The sequence below is a fragment of the Aquarana catesbeiana genome, linkage group LG01 (assembly GCF_042186555.1).
Source record: "Aquarana catesbeiana isolate 2022-GZ linkage group LG01, ASM4218655v1, whole genome shotgun sequence".
NCBI classification, from domain to species: domain Eukaryota; kingdom Metazoa; phylum Chordata; class Amphibia; order Anura; family Ranidae; genus Aquarana; species Aquarana catesbeiana.
In genome coordinates, this window is record NC_133324.1 from 666,245,017 (window position 1) to 666,270,106 (window position 25,090).

The 25,090-nt window shown below is 43.2% G+C and overlaps 1 protein-coding gene across 1 annotated transcript in view; it reads left to right on the forward strand.

Moving 5' to 3' along the window:
• The window catches only part of SGMS2 (sphingomyelin synthase 2), a 91,467-nt gene that overhangs the window by 46,181 nt on the left and 20,196 nt on the right, over positions 1-25,090 (forward strand). The window contains exons 2-3 of the mRNA XM_073602051.1: positions 14,860-15,459; positions 23,733-23,850. Coding sequence (XP_073458152.1) covers positions 15,005-15,459; positions 23,733-23,850 — 573 coding nt within the window. The 5' untranslated portion in view covers positions 14,860-15,004. The remainder of the gene's footprint in view (positions 1-14,859; positions 15,460-23,732; positions 23,851-25,090) is intronic.

Genomic DNA, 25,090 nt, shown 5'->3' on the forward strand with positions numbered 1-25,090 from the left:
GCATGCTGCTGACCCCCACCTTACCGCATCCCCCTGCACCCGGCTGGGTGGGGGGGATGTTAGAGCTGCACATGCCGCTCACTCACTGCCACTGACCCCCGCCTTCCCACATCCCCCTGCACCCGGCAGGGTGGGGGATGGCACTGCTGGACATGCCTCTCACCCCTTGCGTCCTCACATCTCCCTGCGCCCGGCCGGGCGGGAGATGACCGACGGTCGCCTGCTCGCATCCCCTCATCACTGTTATCTGACCATCAGCAGCTCCCTGCGCCCGGCTGGGCTGGAGCTTCCTTCCGGACGCCCGCTGCCACAGCCTCGCCCCAACATCTCCCCGCGCCCGGCAGGGCGGGAGATTCCCATTGGGGGCCGGCCGATGCGACCTTGCACCTGCCCGCTGCGCGGCACCATCTTCCTGCGCCCGGCAGGGCGGGAGATGCACGCACGCCATGCCGGGGATGTGGGCTGTGCCCGCTGCAAGCCCTCCATCCGGGGTCTCCGGCTGCTCCAGATGCTGCTCGGCTGCCATCCTTGGCTCTCAGGGTCGGGGGCCAGACCGCCCCCCCTGGACCTATCCTTCCGCCAGCATCCTTTAACTTCACGAGTTGTCGGCTTCCTTCGAGGCGATGACGTCCTGCTCCTCCCACGGACGACCCTGTACCGGGTGTTCCTCCTGGACCTGCGGTTGGTCACCCTTCTTCTTCAGCTGCATACCCGCGACTCAGTGAGTATGATCGTGACCTGATTTGGGGTAGGTCGGGTGACGCTGCCTTATCGGGTCCGCCGGACGAACACATTGTCACGGTCATAAAATCAGTCCTGCCTCGCATTGGGTGTGTCGGGTCCGTCCTGTAGATCGGCCTCTTCCACGTGGCGCTTTGTGGGCGCTTTCGCCTACTGGCACGCACCTTTCATAAAGCTCATTTGTTTAACAGCGGGTGCCGTGAATTGGTATAACCGGCTTCCAGCTGACATTAATCACTCACGCAATTATATGTTCACGTGGGTCTCCAACATTAGCTTTATATATGTTTTTTATTTCCATGTATGCCAGCTATGAGTAAGCACTCGTCATGAGTGCAAAAGGCGTCAGCTGATCTATACACTTCTGTGGTAGTGCTTTGTATACTTCTGTGATCCAGCTTTTTATTAATAAAAGCACTTATCATCAGACCGGTGTGCGGCTTCCAGATTTCCTCGTTCTTTTCGGAAGACGTCAAGGATCAAATCTGGCATTGTGAATTTATGGATTTCTCCGTGAGACGATCGACAAATCCCGTCAGGTTGACGTGGCGACCAATGCGAACAATTCAAGCAGCTTCCTCTGACATCCGGGAACTGGTTGCAAGGGTTCTGTTCTTATGCCGGAGTGCTTTACGAGCGTTTTCCGGAGTTCGCTGCATCACTTTCTTGCTATCTTGATCTCATTTGGGGTACCTACAAAGTGTATGGGGGCCAGTGTTGGTTCCATTACGACACCCAGTTTCGCAAAAAAAAAAAAAAAAAAAAAAATGGCATCAAGGAAGGAGTTCCGCTTGATTGCCAGGATGGTAGCCTGTGGTTATGGCTTATTTGCCCCCACAGGCCTTCGTCCGTTCAGCCTCCAGCCGGTGTTCCCTCTGGAGCGCCGGATGCCTCCAAAAAGGCCTCTGCTGGGTTTTTTACTGAGAGCCACTGCAAGTGGTACACCGCGTGTCGTTTTAAGCACGAGTGCTCATTTTGCCGGGGCGCTCACCCAGCCAGCTGGTGCTTCCACAAGGGAAAACAACCTCTTTCCCGGCCGGGGGGCCAAGCCTGACATTTCTAAACCAGAGGACCCCAGTGATCATCTCAGAGATGCTTCCCTGGCTAGACCGGTACTCCCCCCCCTTCATAGTGAAGCCTTGATCTTGAGGGACGGTTTAGACCGTGGCTTTTGGATCCCCTTTTACTCCTTCGAATGTGCCGGCACGGCACCTAATTCCATGGGCTGAGCTATTTCTTGTTACTTCCATCTGTTGGGATGCTACTTTCAGGGAAGATATTTTTGACATGGCCCCCCCCCCCCCATGGGCTGTGCAATACAACTTCAATCTTTGCTGGGTCAATTGGTCTTTACCTTTCCGCGTCACCCGCATGGGACTGGCTTTCTGTAGACGTCTGGCATGGGCCACAAAGGGGGTGGCTGTCCCCCACCATTATATCAGTATCACCAAGCCCATGACTTAGGGGACGTGGCTGCCCTTCCTCCAGTCCTACAACGGCCAGTCATGTCGGTTGCTGGAGGAGGTAATGAACACACAGCTGGAGCTATATACCGATGCAGCAGGTTTCTGTGGTTTTGGTGTTTTTTCCAAGGGGAGTGGTCTGCTGATTGTTGGCCGGCCTCATGGGCCCGCATGGATCTTTTGCGCAATCTTACACAGCTGGAGCGTTTTCTGATTATTGTCGCCATTGAGCTGTGGGGTGAGCGGTTGCACAATCGATAGGTGGGTTTTTTCTGGTCCGATAATATGAGCGTGGTGCAAGTGGTCAGTCAACAGTCTGCCAGATCCCCTCTGGTCATGTCGTTGCTGCGTTTTTGGGTTTTAAAGTGCCTGCAGTTTAACGTTTTCTTAGAGCTAGGCATGTCCCTGGAACTGCTAATGATATTGCCGATGCTCCCTCTCTTTCACAGCTCCATCATTTCCGCGCCCTTGCCCCGTCGCTTCCCCGGAGGGCCTCCCTGTCCGGCCTACTTGCGGAACCTCGTTTTTGAGGTTTGCCAGTCTTCTGGGTGTCGCCTTCCCGTTGGACGTGGGCGTCGTACTGCCGGGTGTGGGACAAAATGGGTTCAGGCGTCGGGTGGTCATTTTTCCATCTCGTCTTCACGGGTAATATGCGTGGTTTTATTTCTTACCTTGTTTATTTACTGCAAGAGGTTCTTCAGGTTGCCACGGTTTTGTTGGCCATGCCTTCTTTGTCCTTCTTGGTTTTCAGCTCCTTGGGTGAGAAGACATCACAAAAGCGTTTCTGACCCGTCGGGGCCTGCGGGGTTGGAGGTGTGCGACTTACTCCCCCGATTCCCGGCGTCCGGTTTCCCTCCCTCTTCTCTCCGGTATCCTTTCCCTGTTGCCGTCTTTTTGTTTCCCCATTTGAGACGCTTCTCTTCTGGATCATGGAAGATTCCTTCATTTATTGGGCCGTGCGTCGGTTCGGAGCTACGGGAAGAACTGGGGGTTTTTACCTATGATCTCGACCGGATCCGCTGGCTTGGGCTTCATGGTTTACGCTGGCCTCGGGTCCTTCCAGAGTGTTTACGCATTCGGTCCCATGTGACTGGCCCCATCATCTTGATTCTTCACGCTGGGGGAATTAGGTGGGTTATACACGTTCTATGTCTTGATCTCTGCCATCAAGCGGGACATTGCTCAATGCTATGCAGTTGACACCAATTTGGTGCCCATCTGGTCGGAAATTGTGCCTCGCCTGCTGTGGGCAAGGGAATTACCTGCTCCCACCCCCACACGGCCAGAACGCTTCCGTCCGAAAGTGAACGCTCAGGTCGCTAAGTTTGTTTGGCAAATAGGGGGGGTTCGTCATCAGTCACAAGGATCTGGAGGGTAATAATAATGATCTGTTGAGACTGGATGGCCTTCACCTTAATGGCATTGGGTTGGATATATTCAATCTTGGCCTGCAGCGAGGTGTGGAACAGGTGCTGGCTGCGGTGGGGCGCACGTCAGTTATTAACTGACGGGCGTTTGGCGGTTTTCTTGACCTTGCCAGCAGTTAAAGTTGCTGTAATGGGCTATGCCCTTGATGGAAAATTGGAAATAGGCTGTCTGTCCAGCACTTATGGTAAGGACAGGCCCCACTTCCCTAATTTGGTTAAGTGCTCACAGTACGACTGTGACTGGTACTGGTTAAATATGTTCACCACTTCCCTCTTTTGGTTAAGTGCTCACAGTACGACTGTGACTGGTACTGGTTAAATATGTTCACATGTTATGTGTTGGAATTTAATAAAGCTGTGGCCTTGCCCTTTCCAACCTAATGGTTGTAAGTGTCTTATTTAATGGAGTGAAGGGCAAGGGTGGTGGGGGATTTTATCCCTTGGTGTTAAGTTAAGTGGGACCTAAGCCCATTGCGCCTCAGCAGTCATGAAGGCCTCTTGAGCCCCCTAGGGAAAGAGAGCCTTGACTGATGGGGGCATGGCTAGGTGTGTAACAAGTGGAACGATTGGTTGGGACATTGGGATGGGATGGGCCTGAGCTCAGGAAATCGTGTGCCCCAGGGAATTCTGGGTCTTTCGGAAGAGTCGTTGGAAGAGCTGCCCACCCTCCCGCCCCCTTTTTTCCTATGTTTGGTATGTCACAGCTTGCTGCGGTTTTCTTGACCTTGCCAGCAGTTAAAGTTGCTGTAATGGGCTATGCCCTTGATGGAAAATTGGAAATAGGCTGTCTGTCCAGCACTTATGGTAAGGACAGGCCCCACTTCCCTAATTTGGTTAAGTGCTCACAGTACGACTGTGACTGGTACTGGTTAAATATGTTCACCACTTCCCTCTTTTGGTTAAGTGCTCACAGTACGACTGTGACTGGTACTGGTTAAATATGTTCACATGTTATGTGTTGGAATTTAATAAAGCTGTGGCCTTGCCCTTTCCAACCTAATGGTTGTAAGTGTCTTATTTAATGGAGTGAAGGGCAAGGGTGGTGGGGGATTTTATCCCTTGGTGTTAAGTTAAGTGGGACCTAAGCCCATTGCGCCTCAGCAGTCAAGCGGCCGTATGCAGAGCGGACACGGACACAGCCCGCTGTTCTCTTTGGGGGTGGTCGGATGGAAACAGACTGCATGTCCGTTTCCATCCCATTGTCATCCGTTTTGCCGGATGGATGGTGAACATATCCCCATCCGTCTGTTTTTAACGCATTTTATCAGATCGAATGCCGGGGGGTGTAAGCAGACACATGTCCGTTAACCTCCCTGGTGGTTTTCCCGAGTGTGGCTCGGGGTTAAATTTCAGTACCATTAGCGGTAACCCAGAGCCACACTCGGGATTGCATTGCAGGATCCTGGTACAGTGTACTTACCTTGTCCCCAGGATCCTATGATGTCCCCCCGCTGTGTCTGCGGGCTGTGTCCTCCTCCCCGATGTCCTGTGTGCCGGGCTCCATTCCCTGCGAGCGTTGCAACGCACGGGGCGGAGCCTGGCAGCAAATTCAAAAAATTTAAAATTCATAACACATATGCCCCGTACACACGGTCGGACATTGATCGGACATTCCGACAACAAAATCCTAGGATTTTTTCCGACGGATGTTGGCTCAAACTTGTCTTGCATACACACGGTCACACAAAGTTGTCGGAAAATCCGATCATTCTGAACGCGGTGGCGTAAAACACATACGTCAGGACTATAAACGGGGCAGTAGCCAATAGCTTTCATCTCTTTTTTTTCTGAGCATGCGTGGCACTTTGTGCTTCGGATTTGTGTACACACGATCGGAAATTCCGACAACGGATTTTGTTGTCGGAAAATTTTATAGCAAGCTCTCAAACTTTGTGTGTCGGAAAATCCGATGGAAAATGTGTGATGGAGCCTACACATGGTCGGAATTTCCGACAACAAGGTCCTATCACACATTTTCCGTCGGAAAATCTGACCGTGTGTACAGGACAAATACAGTACACTGTAATCTTACAGATTACATTACTGTATGAAATTATTTCACATCCCTTTTGTTCCTAGTGCTTTGTCCAGTGCCCTGCATGCAGTTTTATATTATATATACTGTTCTTTCTGCCTGGAAACTTGAGATTGTCCATGGCAACCAAAAAAGTGTCCCTTTACGTCAAAAGTGGTTTTAAACCAGCTAGAAAACAGCGCTAGTAAATTAGAACACCTGCAGCTTTGAGCGATAGTGAATCCTGGGGAAATTCATTTTTATTATTATTATATTATTATTTTTTATAATTATTTATAGTTATTTATTATATTATAATTTATGATTTTGTGTTTCAAACTTTATCAAACCCAGGATATCTACTAGACTCTTGTTTGGACAGATTTATGTGAGTTATTGCTAAGAATTACAGGCCTACAATATAAAACGCCAAATTTCTATGTTCAATGTACCGCTTTGAGGCACAAAAATTTGACATAATCATACCGCCGGGGAGGTTAACATCTGCCGACTCATAGAGAACAATGAGTGGTCCAATCAGGTCTGCCTGAAAAATGGACAGACGGACCCGATCAGTCCGCTGGTGTGAAAGGGGCCTAAGTGTAAAATTTGTTCTTTTATTTAGGTAGAGTAGGGTACATCTAGGCAATAAATAAAATATGCAGTATATCTCTGCAATATACGCACAGGTATTGTCTCTTTAGAACAGAAAAATATTGTAAATGTTGGTTTTTCCAGAAATCCACTGAGCTTCTAATGTCCTGTAGTTAGCTGATAACGCAACCTCTGCTGCCCTGAAATCTCAAGCAGTGTTGTCACATCTGCCAAGTTCATCCTGCACAGAATACAGAATACCCCCTTATAGCATATGGTATTAGAGGTGATGGATGTATTCTGTTGTCCAGAGGGGGATACGTAAATTAGGCAGGGTTGACACTTCTTAGGATTTCAGTGTGACGAAGAAACTTCACCTTCAGCTCAAACAAGTAAGGAGCACCCTGGACTTCTAGCTGTTCAACAGGTATTTTTCTGTACTTGCAGTATATTTAAAGAATTGAAATATGGGGAACTTTGCATGCATTTAAACAGGACAAATAGAGATAGTGAATCTCCCTAAAACACAGACAGCAGTAAAAACTGACAGGAGTTCTAATCCCTCTCCACTCTATCCAAAACTAGAAGAAAAAGTTTTGCCATTTGTTAAACTTTATATATTTGGTACACTCCCTGCTTGTTCCAGCAGTATATAATCTTTCATTCGACCTGCAATCCCTCTTGTGCTCAAATGGACACACATTTGCTAGTAAATGTAAATGTAAACTCTACACTGACTGCTGTGGGGATGAAGCAGAGGTATGACTTATCTAAATGCACCAATGCGCAGAACGAAAGGGCACTGCAGCTGATTTGCCGATCAGCTGGAGTGATGTCACCATAGTGCATGCACACATCGTAGGAGGGTTTTTTTCGACAGGAGATACCATTTCACTGGCACAATTGAAAGCTATGCAAAGAGCAGAGGGACACTGTAGATGTGCCTCGCTGTAAACCCGCGGCGCAGCAGCGAGGCACAATATGACAAATACGATGTCCCTCCTCTGTTTGCATAGCATTAAATTGTGCCCGTGAAATGTTATCTCCCATCGAAAAAGGCTCCTACGATGTGCGCATCATGTCACTCCAGCTGATCGGGAAATCAGCTAGAGCGCCGTTCCGTTCTGTGCAAGCGTGGGCACTTTTCGACGGCTGCCCCATATTGACAGAACACCGTTTCTGCAGTGAGAACTGAGCAATGAGACATCACTGATCACTCAGTACTCCCCCTCCACTCTAAGCAGAGAGCTGTGACTGTCAGTCCCTAGCTCTGTGTTCTCCCCTCCAGCGTTCACTGGAATGCCGGGCTGTGGAGGTGGCGGGAGGGGCTGGGCCAGCCTCTCAGCGGATCTCTGAGAGGCTGAGCCAGGTGCCGGCCCAGGCATCTGGGTGGATTCTGACCATATGGTCAGGATCTTTCCTGAGCCTGGACTGGCTGAGTGTTGTAAGCCAACAGCGGGCTTTAGCCCGCTGTCAGCTGAAGACAGGTCACAGGTGAATGAACTGTACTCCTGTGATCAACAAGAGAAGTATGGCCAAAAAAGCTTTAGCATACTCCTTCTTTAAGCTGCAAAGGCAGTGGATGGGGGTCTGTACTAGCTGTGCCGACAATGCCTTGCATCACATTGCAGCAAAAAGTTATTCTTGCTGCTGAGAGCATCCCATTCAACTGAATGGGGCAGCATCACAACCTCAATGGGCGTGAAATGCACATATTTGTGACACGGCGGTGTGGATTTTCAGGGGTTAGAACAGGCGGTGAGGAGGGAACACAATGCCTTCTCACCATCTGTCATACGCCCTCTGAAAAACAATCCACCATGGATCACTCTCTGGAGGGCACCGCTAGTATAAACAAGCCATAAATAAAAAGCTAACTCATGGCATAAGACTGATTGCATTGGATCAATATAAATTTCAATCTTTTCAAATCCATTGACCCTTAAAAGGCTAAGTTCACCTATTCCAGAAAATAACCTTTGCAATGGAAGGAGAGTAATTTTTTTTTTTTTTAAGAGTAATTTTATTGTACAAATAATAAGTACAAAAGAAGGAGAGTAATTTACTAGATTCCTTCATCCATGCTAAACAGTGTATATGAAGGATTCTCCTCTGCCAGCTTCTGTATTCTGACAGCCAACAACCGTGTCTGCTGAATACCCAAACATTGCATCAATCAAGCTTCACATTTTTATGGCATCTTGCCTCCTTACACGCTTTCCACAGCGCCAGGTTCTTGTTTCTCTTGTAGTCATTGATTGCACACGGATATATCCAAGTCCTGTTTTTTTGCCTTAGGCTGCTGCATTGAGATGTGCTTTGTTATTTAACCCTTTCTGACCAGCCTTCACCTGATAAGTGCCATTACATCCAAACCTGTTTTGTGCTACAGTTATTAAGAGGTGGCCATATACTCTGATGGCATACCCCCCCCCCCCCCCCCCCCGTTAGTCATCAGCAGAGTACTACTATAAGTTTAGGGCTACCCCCCACCCCCAATTGTTTACCCTATAATAACCTACCACAATAAAGTTCCTGTGGACTGCAAACTTCTGCAATCTACAATATATAAAGTGCATTAAAGCGGTATTAAACTCACAAGAAAAAAAGAAAATTCCTTATTGCTTAGTATGCATCACATACTAGCACATGTGAAACTTACCTTAAAACGAAGCGCTCCAACGCCGTGCTGTCACCGCTGACAGGGCTTCCATCTTCACCCGGTCCTCCTACCGGGTTGGCGAGCTCCGGTCCTTTGATTGGACTAGCCTCGATGATGTCACGTCACGCGCGGGAGTAGCTGTTCACAGCACAGGGCTCTGAAGGAATGGCATGGGATTGGGCGCCAGTGACATCACCGGCGGCCTCAAAAGTAAATGTCTCCTAAACTGTGCACGTATAGGAGGTATTTACTGTACCTATAGGTAAGACTTATTATAGGCTTACCTGTAGGTATAAATCATACATGGGAGTTTACTCCCACTTTAACAACACTGATATTAAAATGTTAAATACATAAAAGCTGGCTTGTGTGTATTATATTCCAGTGCTGCTATTTGACGTCACCCTGGGAGTGGTTCTTCTGTACTCTTCTTGTACTTGCTATAAGATTCCAGCATGCATGACAGAAGCCTGGATAGCTTTACCTGTAGTTTAGAGTGCCACACATTCTTCCCATACCAGATGCTAATTTGGATGATGACAGAGTTGGAAGGAAAGGAACTATGTACTATTGTGAAGAGGAAGTTGTACTCAACATTGTGTTTGTAAGCTCACTTTTTTATAGCATTTCAAACTTTACTCAAACTGTTAATTCCCTGGTAGATAATTTTTGCAGGTTACTGAGTACTAAAATAGGTGACATGGGGGTTGATTTACTAAAACTCAAGAGTGCAAAATCTGGTGCAGGTCTGCATAGCAACCAAGCAGCTTCCAGTTTGTTTGGTTTTTTTTTTGTCAAAGCTTAACCCCTTCCCGCCAAGCGTACGCAGATGTGCATACTCGGCTTCCGGAGGTTATACGGGGATGATGCCCGGTACCGTTTTTTACAGCGGGCGATCGGCTTTCCGGGTATAACAACCGATGCGGCTAAAAGCCGCTCGGCTGTTATACCGGAGCAGCAGGAGGGGACATCCCCCCCTCCCGCCGCTCTTACCGGGCCTCCCGTTCGATCGGAAGGCCTGGTGGCCAATCGGCTGCCTCCGGCGGCTGGGGGCGGGCTGGAACGAAGCTGTGGGCGGCTTCGTTCCAGCCTTCTAATTGTAAACGCCGAAGCGACATCATGACTTCACTTCCCGTTTACTCGGCTGCCAATGGCGCCGATTTAAGAAAAATACACAGTATTCAGAATCGCCGTTTTCGGCGATCTGAATACTTTGAAGTGCAAAGGAGGGATCAGGGGTCTAAAGTTAAAGAGTACCTGTCACCACCTATTACTGTCACAAGGGATGTTTGAAATCCTTGTGACAGCAATATAAGTCATCAAAATTTTTTTTTTTTAACACAATTTATAAATATAAAAATAAAAAAAATAAATAACAAAAAACATTTTTTTAAAGCACCCCCGTCCCCTGCGAAAACGCATACGGAAGTCGCGCCCGCATATGTAAACGATGTTCAAACCACACATGTGAGATATCGCCGCGATCCTCAGAGCGAGAGGAATAATTCTAGCACTAGACTTCCTCTGTAACTCTAACCTGGTAACCGTAAAAAAAATTTAAAGCGTCGCCTATGGTAATTCATAGGTACCGTAGTTTGTTGCCATTCCACGAGTGCGTGCAATTATAAAGCTTGACATGTTTGGTATTTATTTACTCTGCGTAACATCATCTTTCACATTATAGAAAAAAATTGGGGTAACTTTACTGTTTGGTTTTTTAAAATTCATGAAAGTGTCCCTTTTCCCCAAAATTTGCGTTTAAAACACCGCTGCACAAATACCGTGTGATATCAAATATTGCAACAATCTCCATTTTATTCTCTAGATTCTCTGCTAAAAATATATATATAATGTTTGGGGGTTCTAAGTAATTTTCTAGCAAAAAATACGGATTTTAACTTGTAAACACCAAATTCCAAAAATAGGCTTAGTCATGAAAGGGATATTATTAAAGTGATTGTAAAATCTATTTTTTTTTTCATATTTTTTTTAAAATAACAAACATGTTATACTTCCTACTTCCAGTTGGTTTTGCGCAGAGCAGCCCAGGTCCTCCTCTTCTCAGGCCCCTCTTCGCTGCTCCTAGCCCCTCCCTTCTGTCGAGTGCCCCAACAGCAAGCTGCTTGCCATAGGGGCACCCAAGCTGAGCTGGAGCTCCCTGTGTCTATTCAGACATGGAACTGCCGTTCTGCTCCACCCCCTCTCTACACTGATTAGCTAACTGACTTTGATTGATAGCCGCTGGAGCCAATGGCGCCACTGCTGTGTCTCAGACAATCAGGAGAGAGAGTCCCGGACAGCCGAGGGATTCATGGACATCACTGGACAGAGAGGGGGCTCAGGTAAGTATTAGGGATTAAAGAGTGGGGGATGGGGGAGGGAAGGGACACAGAGCAAAGTATTAGGGGGTGCTGGGAAGGCTGCTACACAAAGAAGGCTTTATCGTAATGCATAGAATGCATTAAGACAAAAAAAAAAACTTCTCCCTTTACAACCCCTTTAATTGAACAAGCTGGAGTTAGAAGCTGATTGACTATCGTGCACAGTTACACCAGATTTTCCACTGTACAGTTTTAGTAAACAAGTGAGTCTAGATCAGTGGCGGTCAACTTTCTTGATATAGGAGGCCTCAAATGCAGTCCCTAATATTATCAAAGGACCACATAAATTATTCAGTGAATGTAATGCTTAAGAAAGAGACTGCAGACTGAGAATGAGCTCAAGCATGTTTGGATCCTAGTCCGAACCTATCTGAGCGAGCCTGACAGGATGCTGTCCTAGGTCAATTATATGTGGTCGATTCTTTACCTGCCATGCAGCTGCACATACAATCAGCCATTGGGCTAGGACTGGGAGTGCCGCAGATGATTGGCCCAGTATAGGTGACAGCTTCCAGACAGGCTCGCTCAGATGGGTTCAGACTAAGATCCCAACACACCCAAACTCATCACTACTTGCAGACATGCAACAGTGAGACTGTCAGAGATTGTGAGGCATGCTATAGCAGTTGTTGGAGAAATCAATGCTTCCAAATGTGTGTTCCCTACAGCCCCCTTTTAAAAATTGTTCATGCCGCATTTGATACTTCTTTCTGCAAAATTCATTATAAAAGATCAAAGGAAAATAACTTGAAGGCCACACAGTAAGTGCCAAAGGGCCGCATGTGGTCCACGGGCTACAAGTTGGCCACCAGAGGTCTAGGTGGATGATGTGTCATAGCATGGCTCCGAAGCATAGTACGTTCTAAGTAATGTTCAATGTAAATGGCATTTTTCAGAAACGTTTTCTGACACAGAAATGTGTCCTGATTTTATACTACACAAGCATCCAACAGCAGTCAATTCATTACTCATAATCTAATGCTTGTGTAAGTAGAACTATGTCAACAATGAAGGAATCCACGCAGTAGGTTTTGGGAGGAAACCTAGTATACAGAAATATGGGGTGTAAAACAATGAGGAAATGAGGTAGCACATTTCACTCAGATATTAGCTTTCTCTGTTTAGATCAGTTAGGGGACGAGTGTTGAAAAAGTTGAGAGTTGCACTCCATCTTAAATTCTTTATATTGTTTTATTCCATGAAAGCCAAAGTGAATGCATACATTCTGTCTCCACCCGACATACCACACTCTCCAAACTTGTTTCACCCCCAAGGGCTTGCTCACAGGGATTAGAGTAGGTAGGTACCCACTACGTCAAACATATCGGGGGAGTGTGGTATGTTGAGTGGAGACAGAATGTATGCATTTACTTTGGCTTTCATGGAATAAAACAATATGAGGAATTTAAGATAGAGTGAGACGCTCAGTTTTTTCTACACTTCATTAAGGGATGAGTGTTGTTTCAAACATGACTGAGAGGAGCTATGTCTTGTAAATCTAGTCTTCAAGTACTCTCATCTGGTTTGACATTGTGATAATTGCTGAAATTGGTGACAACCTGTGCAAGATTGGGGTTCTGAAACATGCCAGAATCGGGATACTTAAGAAGTGCAACACCTGGTAAATTGTAATATTTTCCCAGCGAAGGTTTGATGCATTTTTCCATTTTTATTGTTTCAACTCTTTATTTGTATAGTAGCCAAGAGCAGTTATTCATCAAGCTGTGGAGGTCTGTGTGGGTTCAGGTCAAAGAACAATAACAAAGGAAAGGGATTTGTAAGCTAGCATTCTGTAAATCAGGCTAAAGGAGACCTGTTGTGCTACTCTGGAAAGACAAATCTGTGATTAACACTCTAGTGTGGCCAAGATGCTGAGCTACAAAATATGAAGTATAACTAAAGGCAAAACTTTTTTTTAAATTTAAATTCACTCTCTTTAATTGTCCTGATTACCAATATCCATGGAAATTGAAAAGCTTACATTATAAAGATGTTGTAAAGTCAATTTTTTTCACTAAGATAAAAAAGATGTTATACTTACCTGTGAGGTCCCCAGCTGTTACCAGGGCTGCTGTTATAAATCATTGGACCCCGTACAGCATACCTGACAGCCCCCCCAAAAATAGCAAAATTATTTTTTTCACAAAAAAATACACTTAAATCATTATTAGTGGACACAAACATAACTTGCAAAATTCCTGCTAAATTGAATTACATACTTCTGACTCCTGCACTCTGTACCTAGGCTCAAGTTTGAAGCCACCCGCCCTCTATGCAAACTAGCGCAATTATTCTGTTCCGTCCCCATTCTTTGAATTTAAAGTTCTCAGGTCTGGTAATGAGGGGGTATATAGGTATATTCTGGTGGGGATTGAAGTGGTTAAACATAGTGTTCTGTTTTTTTGTTTTTGTTTTTTTTTTTAAAGAAAAGGGACAATCCCTACACATTTCAGCTGTCCTCCAGACTCTCCCTGTATCCTCCTGACCTTCATCCCCTTTAGCCACCTAGAAGGTAGAGCGGAGTATTGATACTGACCCCCCCCCTCCTTTCCCGTGCCTCCTCTGGCTGACATTCCCACCCTGATCTGCTGATTGCAGTGTGGCTACACAACATCCAGGGATATACAGGGATAAACTGGGGACATCGGGTATCGGAATCAGACATTGGCATGACAGGGAGGTGGATCGGTGCGGTGGAGGAGCAATTACAGGAACGAAGCCCTATGTGTCTCTCCCTCCAACAGCCAGTGGGAAGGAGAGAGGGAGAAACCGGCTTTCAACTGCTGCAGAGAGCGGCACAGGGGATCTTCCTGTAATTGCCTCGCCGATCATCCTCCCTGTCCTGCCCACATCAGATTTCACCTGCTGCCCAGGCTCCCCTGTGTGCCCGGGCCCGGTACAGGGGGGGCGGTGGTACCCCCTTATCAGCAGGCCTGGCCATGAAACTTGATGAGGGCTCTCAGACTGTCACTTTCACTGTGGTTCCTGTATTGCTTCCAGTAAGGAAGCATAATCACTTCTTTATATATGTGCCTTATGAATATATGTTTTTTATTAGGGCCACTTTTTTATGAATTAATTTTATTATTATGGATTATTTGTTGTCTCATTTCTTTCTAACCCTGATGAGAGTTAAGTGTTTGAGCCTCCAAAATGTGTTGGCTTTGTAGAAAAAAATTGATGATGGACTGCTTTAGTGACTTCCTTCGAGGGTCTTTTGGGATACCCTTGTTGATAGAGAGAAGCTGCTAAACACTCAACGTTATACTGTTTACCAGACATGTCTGCTGGCAGTAGACTCTGTGATCACTGTGTCAGAGAACAATGGTCACAGACTATGCTGTCTATTACACGTGTAGCCTAAATTAATCAGTAATGCATTCATACAAAATATAGTAACATTTTAAACATCAAAAAAGTAATATATGAATACCAACTGGCTCCACCGTTGAAACTGCTTATAAAGACATTAGGGTATGTACTAGAGACAACTGCTAGATTTCTTCTGCTATTATTCCTGGAAAAAATACTATGAAGAATTTAAATGCTGAACAATGTGTATTTCTTTCATTTACAGATGATGCCATACAAAGCCTGAAATCTAAGAGCATCTCTAATTCGGTGTGCTGTTTACTGACCTTAAACTACTACAAGTATACATTTATTCTTGGAAATTTTCTATCACTAGAAAGGAAACTGTTGTCACATATTGCTGCTGCCAAATGGATGCTATTGAGACTACAAACATTGAAGTACACACAGAAGTTCCCCACAGTGAAACACAAAATGGATTTCCAAGATCGGTTTCTTCAAACAGTGAAGATGACAAAACTGTTAGGACAAAAGCCAAAAGTCTTCCCAACGGTTTGAGGAAAGGAGCAAAGAAATATCAAGACTATATTCAGATTGCAATACCAGCAGACTCTAAAAACAAATTTCCTCTAGAATGGTGGAAAACAGGAATTGCCTTTGTCTATGCCCTTTTTAATATGGTTCTAACCACAGTCATGATCACAGTAGTTCATGAAAGAGTCCCACCTAAGGAAGTGAACCCACCACTGCCAGACAAGTTCTTTGACTATATTGATCGAGTGACATGGGCTTTTACTGTATCAGAGATAAGTGGGATGATTCTGGTTGGAATCTGGCTACTCCAATGGCTTTTCCTCAGATATAAGTAGGTACCCAAGAGAAAAATATTTTCATAAATGTTCTGAAAGATTACAGTTTTTGTAGAATTAACAAATTAATTATATCATTTGACTAAGATATCATGCTGACAGTGTGTGCAGCAGAAGTCAAAACAAAGAGTCCTCAGTACCAGTGGTTACAGCAACCCCCAACCTGTGTGTTCATATACTACAGTATATGGCCAAAGGTTTTTGGACACCCATCCATCACACTTATATTAGCTTGTTGGATATACCCATCAAAAACCATTAAGAATTACTATAAGATTGCCCCTTTTCCTTAGGGACTTTACAGTTTCCATTCTTCTGGGAAGGCTTTTCACAAGATTTCGGAGTGTGTCTGTGTGACTTTACGCCAATGCAGCCAAGAAAGTATTTGTTAAGTCTAGTACTGTTGTCGGACAAGAAGACCTAGCTCACAATCATTGTTCACATTCATTCCTAATGGGTATTTTGTAGGGGTTGAATCAGGGCTCTTTGCAGACCACTCAAGTTCCTCCTCTACACCAAGTTAATCATATTGTATGTTTATAAACCTGGCTTTATGCACATGATGATTTACAAAAATTGAAAATCTTCACTTATTAAATTAAGTGAGGATTCACTTCAATGATACAATCATGTAAAAAGTAAAGAAGAACTCGGATTAGACAGCCACACATCATAATGGGATGCCAATCGTGAGCTTCTTTTTGTAGTGTAGACAGATAAAATCACAGGAATCCTTGGATAATGGTTAACGTGTTTCACACAACTTTGTGCTTAATCATAACCATGATTGAGCACAAACTCATTCAAGAACCATTGGGAATTACTATAAGGTTGCCCCCTCCCCTTAGTGACTTTACAGTCTCCATTCTTCTGGGAAGGCTTTTCACAAGATTTTGGAGTGTGTCTGTGTGACTTTGCGCCCATTCAGCCAAGGAAGTATTTGTTAAACCATGTACTGAGGTTGGACAAGAAGACCTAGCTCACAATCAGTGTTCATGTTCATTCCTAATGGGTGTTTTGTAATGGTTGGATCAGGGCTCTTAGCACACCACTCAAGTTCCTCCTCCACACCAAGTTAATCATAATGTGTTTTTATAAACCTGGCTTTACGCACATGCACATGATGATTTACAACAATTGAAAATCTTCACTTAACCACTTCACCCCCGGAAGATTTGTCTGCTCAAGCATTTTTTACAATTTGGCACTGCGCTGCTTTGACTGGTAATTGCGCGGTCATGCAATGCTGTACCCAAACTAAATTTGCGTCCTTTTTTTTCCACAAATAGAGCTTTCTTTTGATGGTATTTGATTGTCTTTTATTTTTTGCGATATAAACAGAAAAAGACCGAACATTTTGAAAAAAAATTATATTTTCTACTTTTTGTTATAAAAAAAATCCAATAAACTCAATTTTAGTCATACATTTAGGCCAAAATGTATTCAGCCACATGTCTTTGGTAAAAAATTGTCAATAAGCGTATATTTATTGGTTTGCGCAAAAGTTATAGCTTCTACAAACTAGCGTACATTTTCTGGAATTTACGCAGCTTTTAGTTTACGACTGCCTATTTCATTTCTTGAGGTGCTAAAATGGCAGGGCAGTACAACCCCCCCACACACACACAAATGACCCCATTTTGGAAAGTAGACACCCCAAGGAAATTGCTGAGAGGCATGTTGAGCCCATTGAATATTTAATTTTTTTTGTCACAAGTGATTGAAGAATGACAAAGAAAAAAAATAAAATTACACAAAGTTGTCACTAAATGATATATTGCTCACACATGCCACGGTTATATGTGAAATTACACCCCAAAATACATTCTGCTGCTTCTCCTGAGTATGGAGATACCACATGTGTGAGACTTTTTGGGAGCCTAGCCACGTACAGGACCCCGAAAACCAAGCACCGCTTTCAGGATTTCTAAGTTCAGGGCCTCCATAACTGTGATAGGTAGTGAGGAAGTGAAATCACCATTTTGCGCCCTTAGAAAGCCTGAAGGCGGTGATTGGATTTCGGGGTCCTGTACACGGCTAGGCTCCCAAAAAGTCTCACACATGTGGTATCTCTGTACTCAGGAGAAGCAGCAGAATGTATTTTGGGGTATAATTCCACATATGCCCATGGCATGTTTGAGCAATATATCATTTAGTGATAACTTTGTGCAAAAAAAAAAAAAAAAGTTTGTCATTTTCCCGAAACTTGTGGCAAAATATAAAATATTCCATGGACTCAACATGCCTATCAGCAAATAGCTTGGGCTGTCTACTTTCCAAAAAGGGGTCATGGGGGGGGGTTTAACTGTCCTGGCATTTTATGCACAACATTAGAAGCTTATGCCACACATCACCTACTCTTCTCTTTACATGAAAAAAAAAAATTTTTTCCCTAGAAAATTACTTTGAACCCCCAAACATTTGTATATGTTTTTAAAGCAAAGGCCCTACAGATTAAAATGGTGGGTGTTGCAATTTTTTTTTTCACATAGTATTTGCACAGCGATTTTTCAAACACAATTTAAAAAAAAAACAACACTTTTTCTTTCAATTTTAATGCACTAAAACACACTATATTGTCCAAAGGTTTGATGAAATAGAAAAGATTATCTTATGCCGAGTACATGGATACCAAACATGACATGCTTTAAAATTGCGAACAAATTACATACAATTTTAAAAGCCTTTAAAATCCTTTACAGGTTACCACTTTAGATTTACAGAGGAGGTCTACTGCTAAAATTACTGCCCTCAATCTGACCTTCGCGGTGATATCTCACATGCATGGTGCAATTGCTGTTTACATATGACACCAGACCGACGCTTGCGTTCGCCTTTGCGCGTGAGTACGGGGGGACAGGGGGGCTTTTTTTATTTTTTATTATTTAATTTTGCGTTTTTATTTTATTTTTAAACTGTTCCTTTCATTTTTATTTTTTATTTTATCATTTTTATTGTTATCTCAGGGAATGTAAATATAGCCTATGACAGCAATAGGTAGTGACAGGTACTTTTAAAAAAAAAAAAAAATGAGGTCTATTAAACCCTAGATCTCTCCTCTACCCTCAAAGCATCTGACCACACCAAGATCGGTGTGATAAAATGCTTTCCCAATTTCCCGATGGCGCTGTTTATATCAGGCGAAACCTAAGTCATGAAATGCTCATAGCTTCCGGTTTCTTAGGCCATGGAGATGATTGGAGCCTTTCTGGTCTTTGATCAGCTCTATGGTCAGCTGGCGGAACCACTGGCTGCATTCTCGGGTTCCCTGTCGGGACAGGAGTGCCCGAGAAAACCATGGAAGACGGTGGGGGGCATTCCCTCCCACTGCTTGTAAAATCAGTCTAGAGGCTAATCAGCTGCTAGGCTTGCTTTTACATGAAAGCCGATCACTGGCTGAAAAGAATGATACCAAGATGAACGCCTTTGGTAAATTGGCCTGAATAACTTGAAGGGGTGTCCTTATACCTTTTGGCTATTTTGTGTATGTAAGTACCATATGTTATTATTTGATACCCCTCACCAGGTGTTTGAAAATCTCCAAATACTTTCTTAACTACTTATCTACCAGCACCATTTGTAAATAGTAGCTGGTATCAAAGGCTTTTAAGCACACTCCCAGGACAGTTGTTATTAATCCAGTGTGAAGCCATCTATTCACTTCCACCCCCACCCCCCCTCAAAGATAATGCCCCCCCACCTAACTACCCTTCCATGTATTTCAGGTCTCATTGTCCCTCCTGCAGGCATGGGACTGACATGATGAGTGTCATTGGCTAGAGCATAGGGAGATCAGAAAACATCAGTTCTCTGATTTCCTCTCAGGTGAATAAACACAGAAGCAATGAGCATTTTGTCACTTTCAGGTTCAAAGCTTTCATTCATTTGCAGTGCTGACTGGGGAAGAAACTGATCAAGCATTATCTGTACTTGATCAGCTTCATTGAGGTCCATAGGTGACCTTATGGCTCTAATAAACCCCTGATATCTCCTTAAAGAGAACCTGTCAATTCTACTATGCTATTACATGGGGGTTATTCGCAGAGAAGCATTGGTGTTTGCACCAAAACAGAGTCATACAGAAATTCACTTCTGTGGTCAACTACACAGCTATTGATCCAAAATGTGTCTAGTTTTTTATACTAGACATAGTTTATGCCTAAATACATCCATGTGAATGCAGCCTTATTCTCCAGGGTCTCTGCTTCCAGAAAATATATAATGCCAGGGGGGCTTAAAATTATCTCCTAAAATTTGCATTCCATCATGTGTGCAAAAAAAAAAAAAAAGCCCTGGTAGACAAGTGGCTAAAGGTTTGTTTTCGATAGGAGTTGAAGAACAGTAGAAGAACAGAGTGACACAAAATTTATATATCTAATTGTAAACTCTGCTTTTTAACTTTCCGATTTTGATAGTTTACTGCAGAATATTCTAAAGTGGAGTCTTTAACTTCTTCTATTACATGAACATACATAGTTTACACTTGGCAAAAATGCAGGGATTAAATTCCAAAACACTTTACTTAGGAGCTGGCATCAGTAGTATTGAGCACTGCAGATATCAACACACTTTCACTACTACTTATTATATTCAAGCTGCATTGGACGTAAGCTGGCACTTAACTTTTTGAAGATATAGGTGTTCCGTGAATGCCTTATTAGTACATAAACATATTGCTGGAGCTCACTGGAAACACTGAGTATCAAAGTGGAGCTTTGATCCAAGTACAAAAAAAACAAAAGCTTAACTGGTTCATTTAATCATTAATATGCCATAACAAAATTAAATGGAATAGCCTCAATAACAGTTCCTGTCATTTTTTTTCCTTTTTGCTTATACCTAAATTTTGTGAGGGTTTTAAATAGAAGAAGAAGGCTTGGCACCATAAATGTGTCTGCTGGCTCCTAACTCGGGCTGTCTGGCTCCTCAATTCCTTTGTTCATATTAGGGCTTTGGTATTTTAGTAGTCCTTAGATAATCAGCAGTCTCTTTACCAGGGAAGGGATGAAGAGGTGTTCTCGAATTTTAAACCATTTTAAATCATTGCAGGAGACACAAATACCAAATGTTATCCTTAGAAGACTTTAACCTTTGTGAAACACAATACATATAGATCAACGTGAAATCCCTGCCTCTATAGGTACTTTTGGTGCATAATTATATATAGTAACAACAATATAACCTGACATGTTGTGGTGAGGTAGGCCAAAAGGTACCGAAAAGCCCTCCACTGCACCAGTGGCAAAACACAGTACAGTCTTCTTAGAAAAGAACATTTCGCATTCCATCATACATTCCATTTATACCGTGTTTCTCCGAAAATAAGCCCGGGTCTTATATTAATTTTGGCAACAAAAGACACAGTAGGGCTTATTTTCGGGATAGGTCTTACCATGTAATGTGCTGTCTTCTCTCCCCCTCTCTCTCCCTGCCTGACAGGCATCCCCAGTGTGAACTGAGTTAAAATGCTTGTAAAATCCTATAATCCACTCTATTACAGTAGTATATAATGTACAATGTGTGTGTTTCTATAATATAATTGTGTCAAATACCTTCGTTATAGCGTCGCTGTGTGCTTCTGTGACCCGCCGGAGATCTCTTCCCCGCAATTATATTACAGAAACACACATTGTACATTATATACTACTGTAATAGAGTGGATTATAGGATTTTACAAGCATTTTAAACTAGGGCTTATTTTCGAGATAGGGCTTATATTGCAGCCCTCCTGGAAAATACCACTAGGTCTTATTTTTGAGGAAACATGGTACCTTACAACTTTTTGAGATGGGAATGAGGCACACCTATTAGCAAAAGTATATAGGCATAGAACACATCCCCTTAAAGGAGAATTCTAAAAAAAAAATGTTTAGTAAAACCCACAAGTGTTTTTTTTTTACCACTACTATTCCTTTATATTGGCTTTTGAAATTTAAAAACGCAGCAATTTAGAAACTGAATGAGAGTTTTAGCACTGGGAAACACTTTTTGAAAGATAAAAAAGTGAGTTTTATATACAACTGTATAGATCAGACCAAAATGAGGGACAAATGAGAGGAAAGGGGGACAGAGTCCCTTGAAATCGGGGACAGTTGGCAGCTATGCATATTTCACATTTTAGGATATGGGTGGGATAAATTATTTCTGTTTGCAGCTTGGCCAACTGTGCATCCAGACTCACTGGTTAATACTATACTAAAATAGTATAAACTAACCCTTTTCTTTTTAGGATTTGTAATGGAATATGATATTTAGATAACATTTATGCTAAGAAGGCTCTGCTGTGTTTTGCACTGGTTCACTGGAGAGTTTTTTGGTTCTCTGTTGCCCACCCAACTTCACAGAAGACATCGTTCCCATGCACTGTACTAATAGTGGTCAACAAAGCTGAAACAGCTGTATGCAGTTTGGAACAAATGGCTCTATAATATGGTGCTATAAACCATGGGTTCTGGATGTACAGTAGCCGAAATGAGTAACAACATCATTATTTTGGGGATCTGTGATGACTTGAGATATGTAAATATCTACTGTCCTAGGATGTTGCTACCATGCTTCAACAACACATTATTAGTAGAAAATTCAAACTACCATAGATTCATAATATTTTGTTTGAATAGGCAGTTAATTCCCTCAACATTGGAAAAATGTACCTACACTATTCTGGCACAGCCATTCACTGGGAAGCTCAGTGTGCTGCTCCTTCTCCTCCCCCTAGCTCTTATGCAGCTGAAAATTGAATGGGTTGTTTTATAAAGTGATTGTTTACAATTACTTTAAGCTTTAAAGTGTTACTAAACCAAGGACCCTGCATTCACTGTGTACTGGTCTCCCACAGTACACAGAACATGGAAATGCAATTATTTTACTAAATATAACTGCTAAATAGCTTTTCTCATCAGCAGTATACAGCAGCCTTGTGACTTCTATCAGTTTCTAGTAAAGCTTGTAGGAGGGGTTTTCATTCTCCCCTGACCCTCTGTCTGGCCAGTGCTGATTGGCCCTGTGCTGATCACATGCTCTCTCCCAAGTAAAAAGAAAAACTCTCTAGCAATACACACCAAACTGAGCATGTGCAGCCTGACTCCAAAGGCTCTGTTCTATCATCAGATGTATTGGAGTCAGATAAAGAAGAGGAGGATCAGAGAGACAGGATTACACAGCATTTTACACAATGCAGATGATTAACCACTTAAGTTCCACAGTGAGTATAACAAGCATGCTTTATTGCATGTACAGACTGATTTTACTGTTGTGGGTTTAGTAACACTTTAAGGAGAAACCCCACACATGTTTTGTACAAATATTTCAGTGGGTTTCAGAATCTGGACTCTATCAATCAGAAAAAGCAGCTCTTATAGGGCGTACACACGGTCGGACTTTGTTCGGACATTCCGACAACAAAATCCTAGGATTTTTTCCGACGGATGTTGGCTCAAACTTGTCTTGCATACATACGGTCACATAAATTTGTCGGAAAATCCGATCGTTCTGAACGCGGTGACGTAAAACACGTACGTCGGGACTTTAAACGGGGCAGTGGCCAATAGCTTTCATCTCTTTATTTATTCTGAGCATGCGTGGCACTTTGTCCGTTGGATTTGTGTACACACGATCGGAATTTCCGACAACGGATTTTGTTGTCGGAAAATTTTATCTCCTGCTCTCCAACTTTGTGTGTCGGAAAATCCAATGGAAAATGTCCGATGGAGCCCACACACGGTCGGAATTTCCGACAACACGCTCCGATCGGACATTTTCCATCGGAAAATCCGACCGTGTGTACGGGGCATAAGTAGTGCTAGCCCTAGCAATGCTAAGTCGCTAAAGCTGGGTACACACGGGCTGAAAATCAATTGAAAATGCTTGGTTCGACAGGAGCCAGCTGAGGTCTCACAACCAGTTTCTGTTGAACAAGCATGCTGGGAAAAACTAACTTCTGATCAGCACTTGTAGCCAATGGCTGCTGATCAGTGTGTCCTGGTGGGGGCATTCCCCCTGTCAGAACACAGCTCAGTGGGAGGAGTTCACTGCACTAACATCAGCCCGCTGGCTTGAAGGAAAATGAAATAGTGTGCTCAATGTATAAGAGTTTAAACAACATATAGGTTGAGACACAAGTAGTTGATCTGCTGGTTGTATCTGTAACTGGTTATGCTCATTTTGATATCCAGAGTTGTATACACAGAAAAGGGAAGACATTTTAGTTTAGATAGCTCAGAGATCAACAAAATTCTAAATACTTGTTTTCCTCTGTTCCTATTTACAGATCAATCGTGGGGAGAAGGTATTTTTTCATCATCGGGACTTTGTACCTATATAGATGTATAACAATGTATGTCACAACCCTACCTGTGCCTGGCATGCACTTTCAGTGTGCTCCAAAAGTAAGTTTTGTCCCACTTAAAAGGAAAAGTTACACATTACAATTTGTATACATTATTAGGATGCTTCTGACTGGTAAAGTAAAAATGTCAGATAATATACTATCGATGAGTCAAGATATATTTCAATTGAACAACAAATGAAGATACGGGTCTCTAATATGTTTCAAGCTAAAAAGCACTTAGCTTGAAACATAAGTAAGTGCTTTTTGCTGTCTATATGTTCCCCTTTTCAGTCCTATAAAGGAGTTTGCATAAAAAAGCATTGTGCAGTCATCCGTTGTTTGACTGAAGTATGATACTCAGTGGCGAGCTAAATGTGCACCTAGCTGTGTATTGTGGGCAAGGGTGGACCAACCTGGTGCAATATGTTTTAAGATTGATAAGATAGTTGTTTCAACACTCACCTGCCCTTCCCGATACAACAGAACTTAGCAGACTGGTTTAACTGCTTACAATTTTTTATTTTTTACAAGACTCATATTGGACATTAAATAACTGCAAAAAACAAAACATCTTTATAGTATTTATGTAAGCATTGTTACTTTTATGAAGTCTGTATAACATGTAAATGTACTTAAACAGTACAGATTAAAGAAGGCCAATGTTCAATTTACCTTCAGCAACCACCAGCAATTAAAATGTTTGTTTATTGTAACCATTGTGGAGACAAGGAGGACAAGCAAATTACCTGTATGCAGGCCTTGGTGATAAACTATCCCACTGGAGGATCAGTAATAATTTAGTGGCTTCAGATATTCAACATATAATTTTGTTCCATTTTTAGTGACTATATTTGTCCACTCCTTGCTACTGTTGTAGACTGAAAGCTTAACGTGGATGTAAATCTGATTCATGAAATTTGACCTAAACACATATATCTATAGTGTTTACTTATCTCTCTCCAAAGCCCTAAGTCCAGAGTCTTTCCGCTGGTCTGTTCTTCTGTTATCAGCATGATAACTTCTGACAAGTCCTCTGACAACTGAGATACAACCAGCCTCAAATTTGTGTCAGGGTGGGTGCTATAAATAGATTAGCAGAGAGCTGGTCTATTCACAACACAGCTCTACACATTCCTTCCTTCCTTTGCCTATGTGGAGGGGGGGGGTGTTTGCCTTTCCTCCAATCAGCTGTTACACAGTGTATGCCAAGAACCCACACCCAGTGCTGAACAGGAAGAAAAAATCTCTAACACAATGTTCACTTTCTACAGAATATAGCAAGCTAAAGACAGCAGATA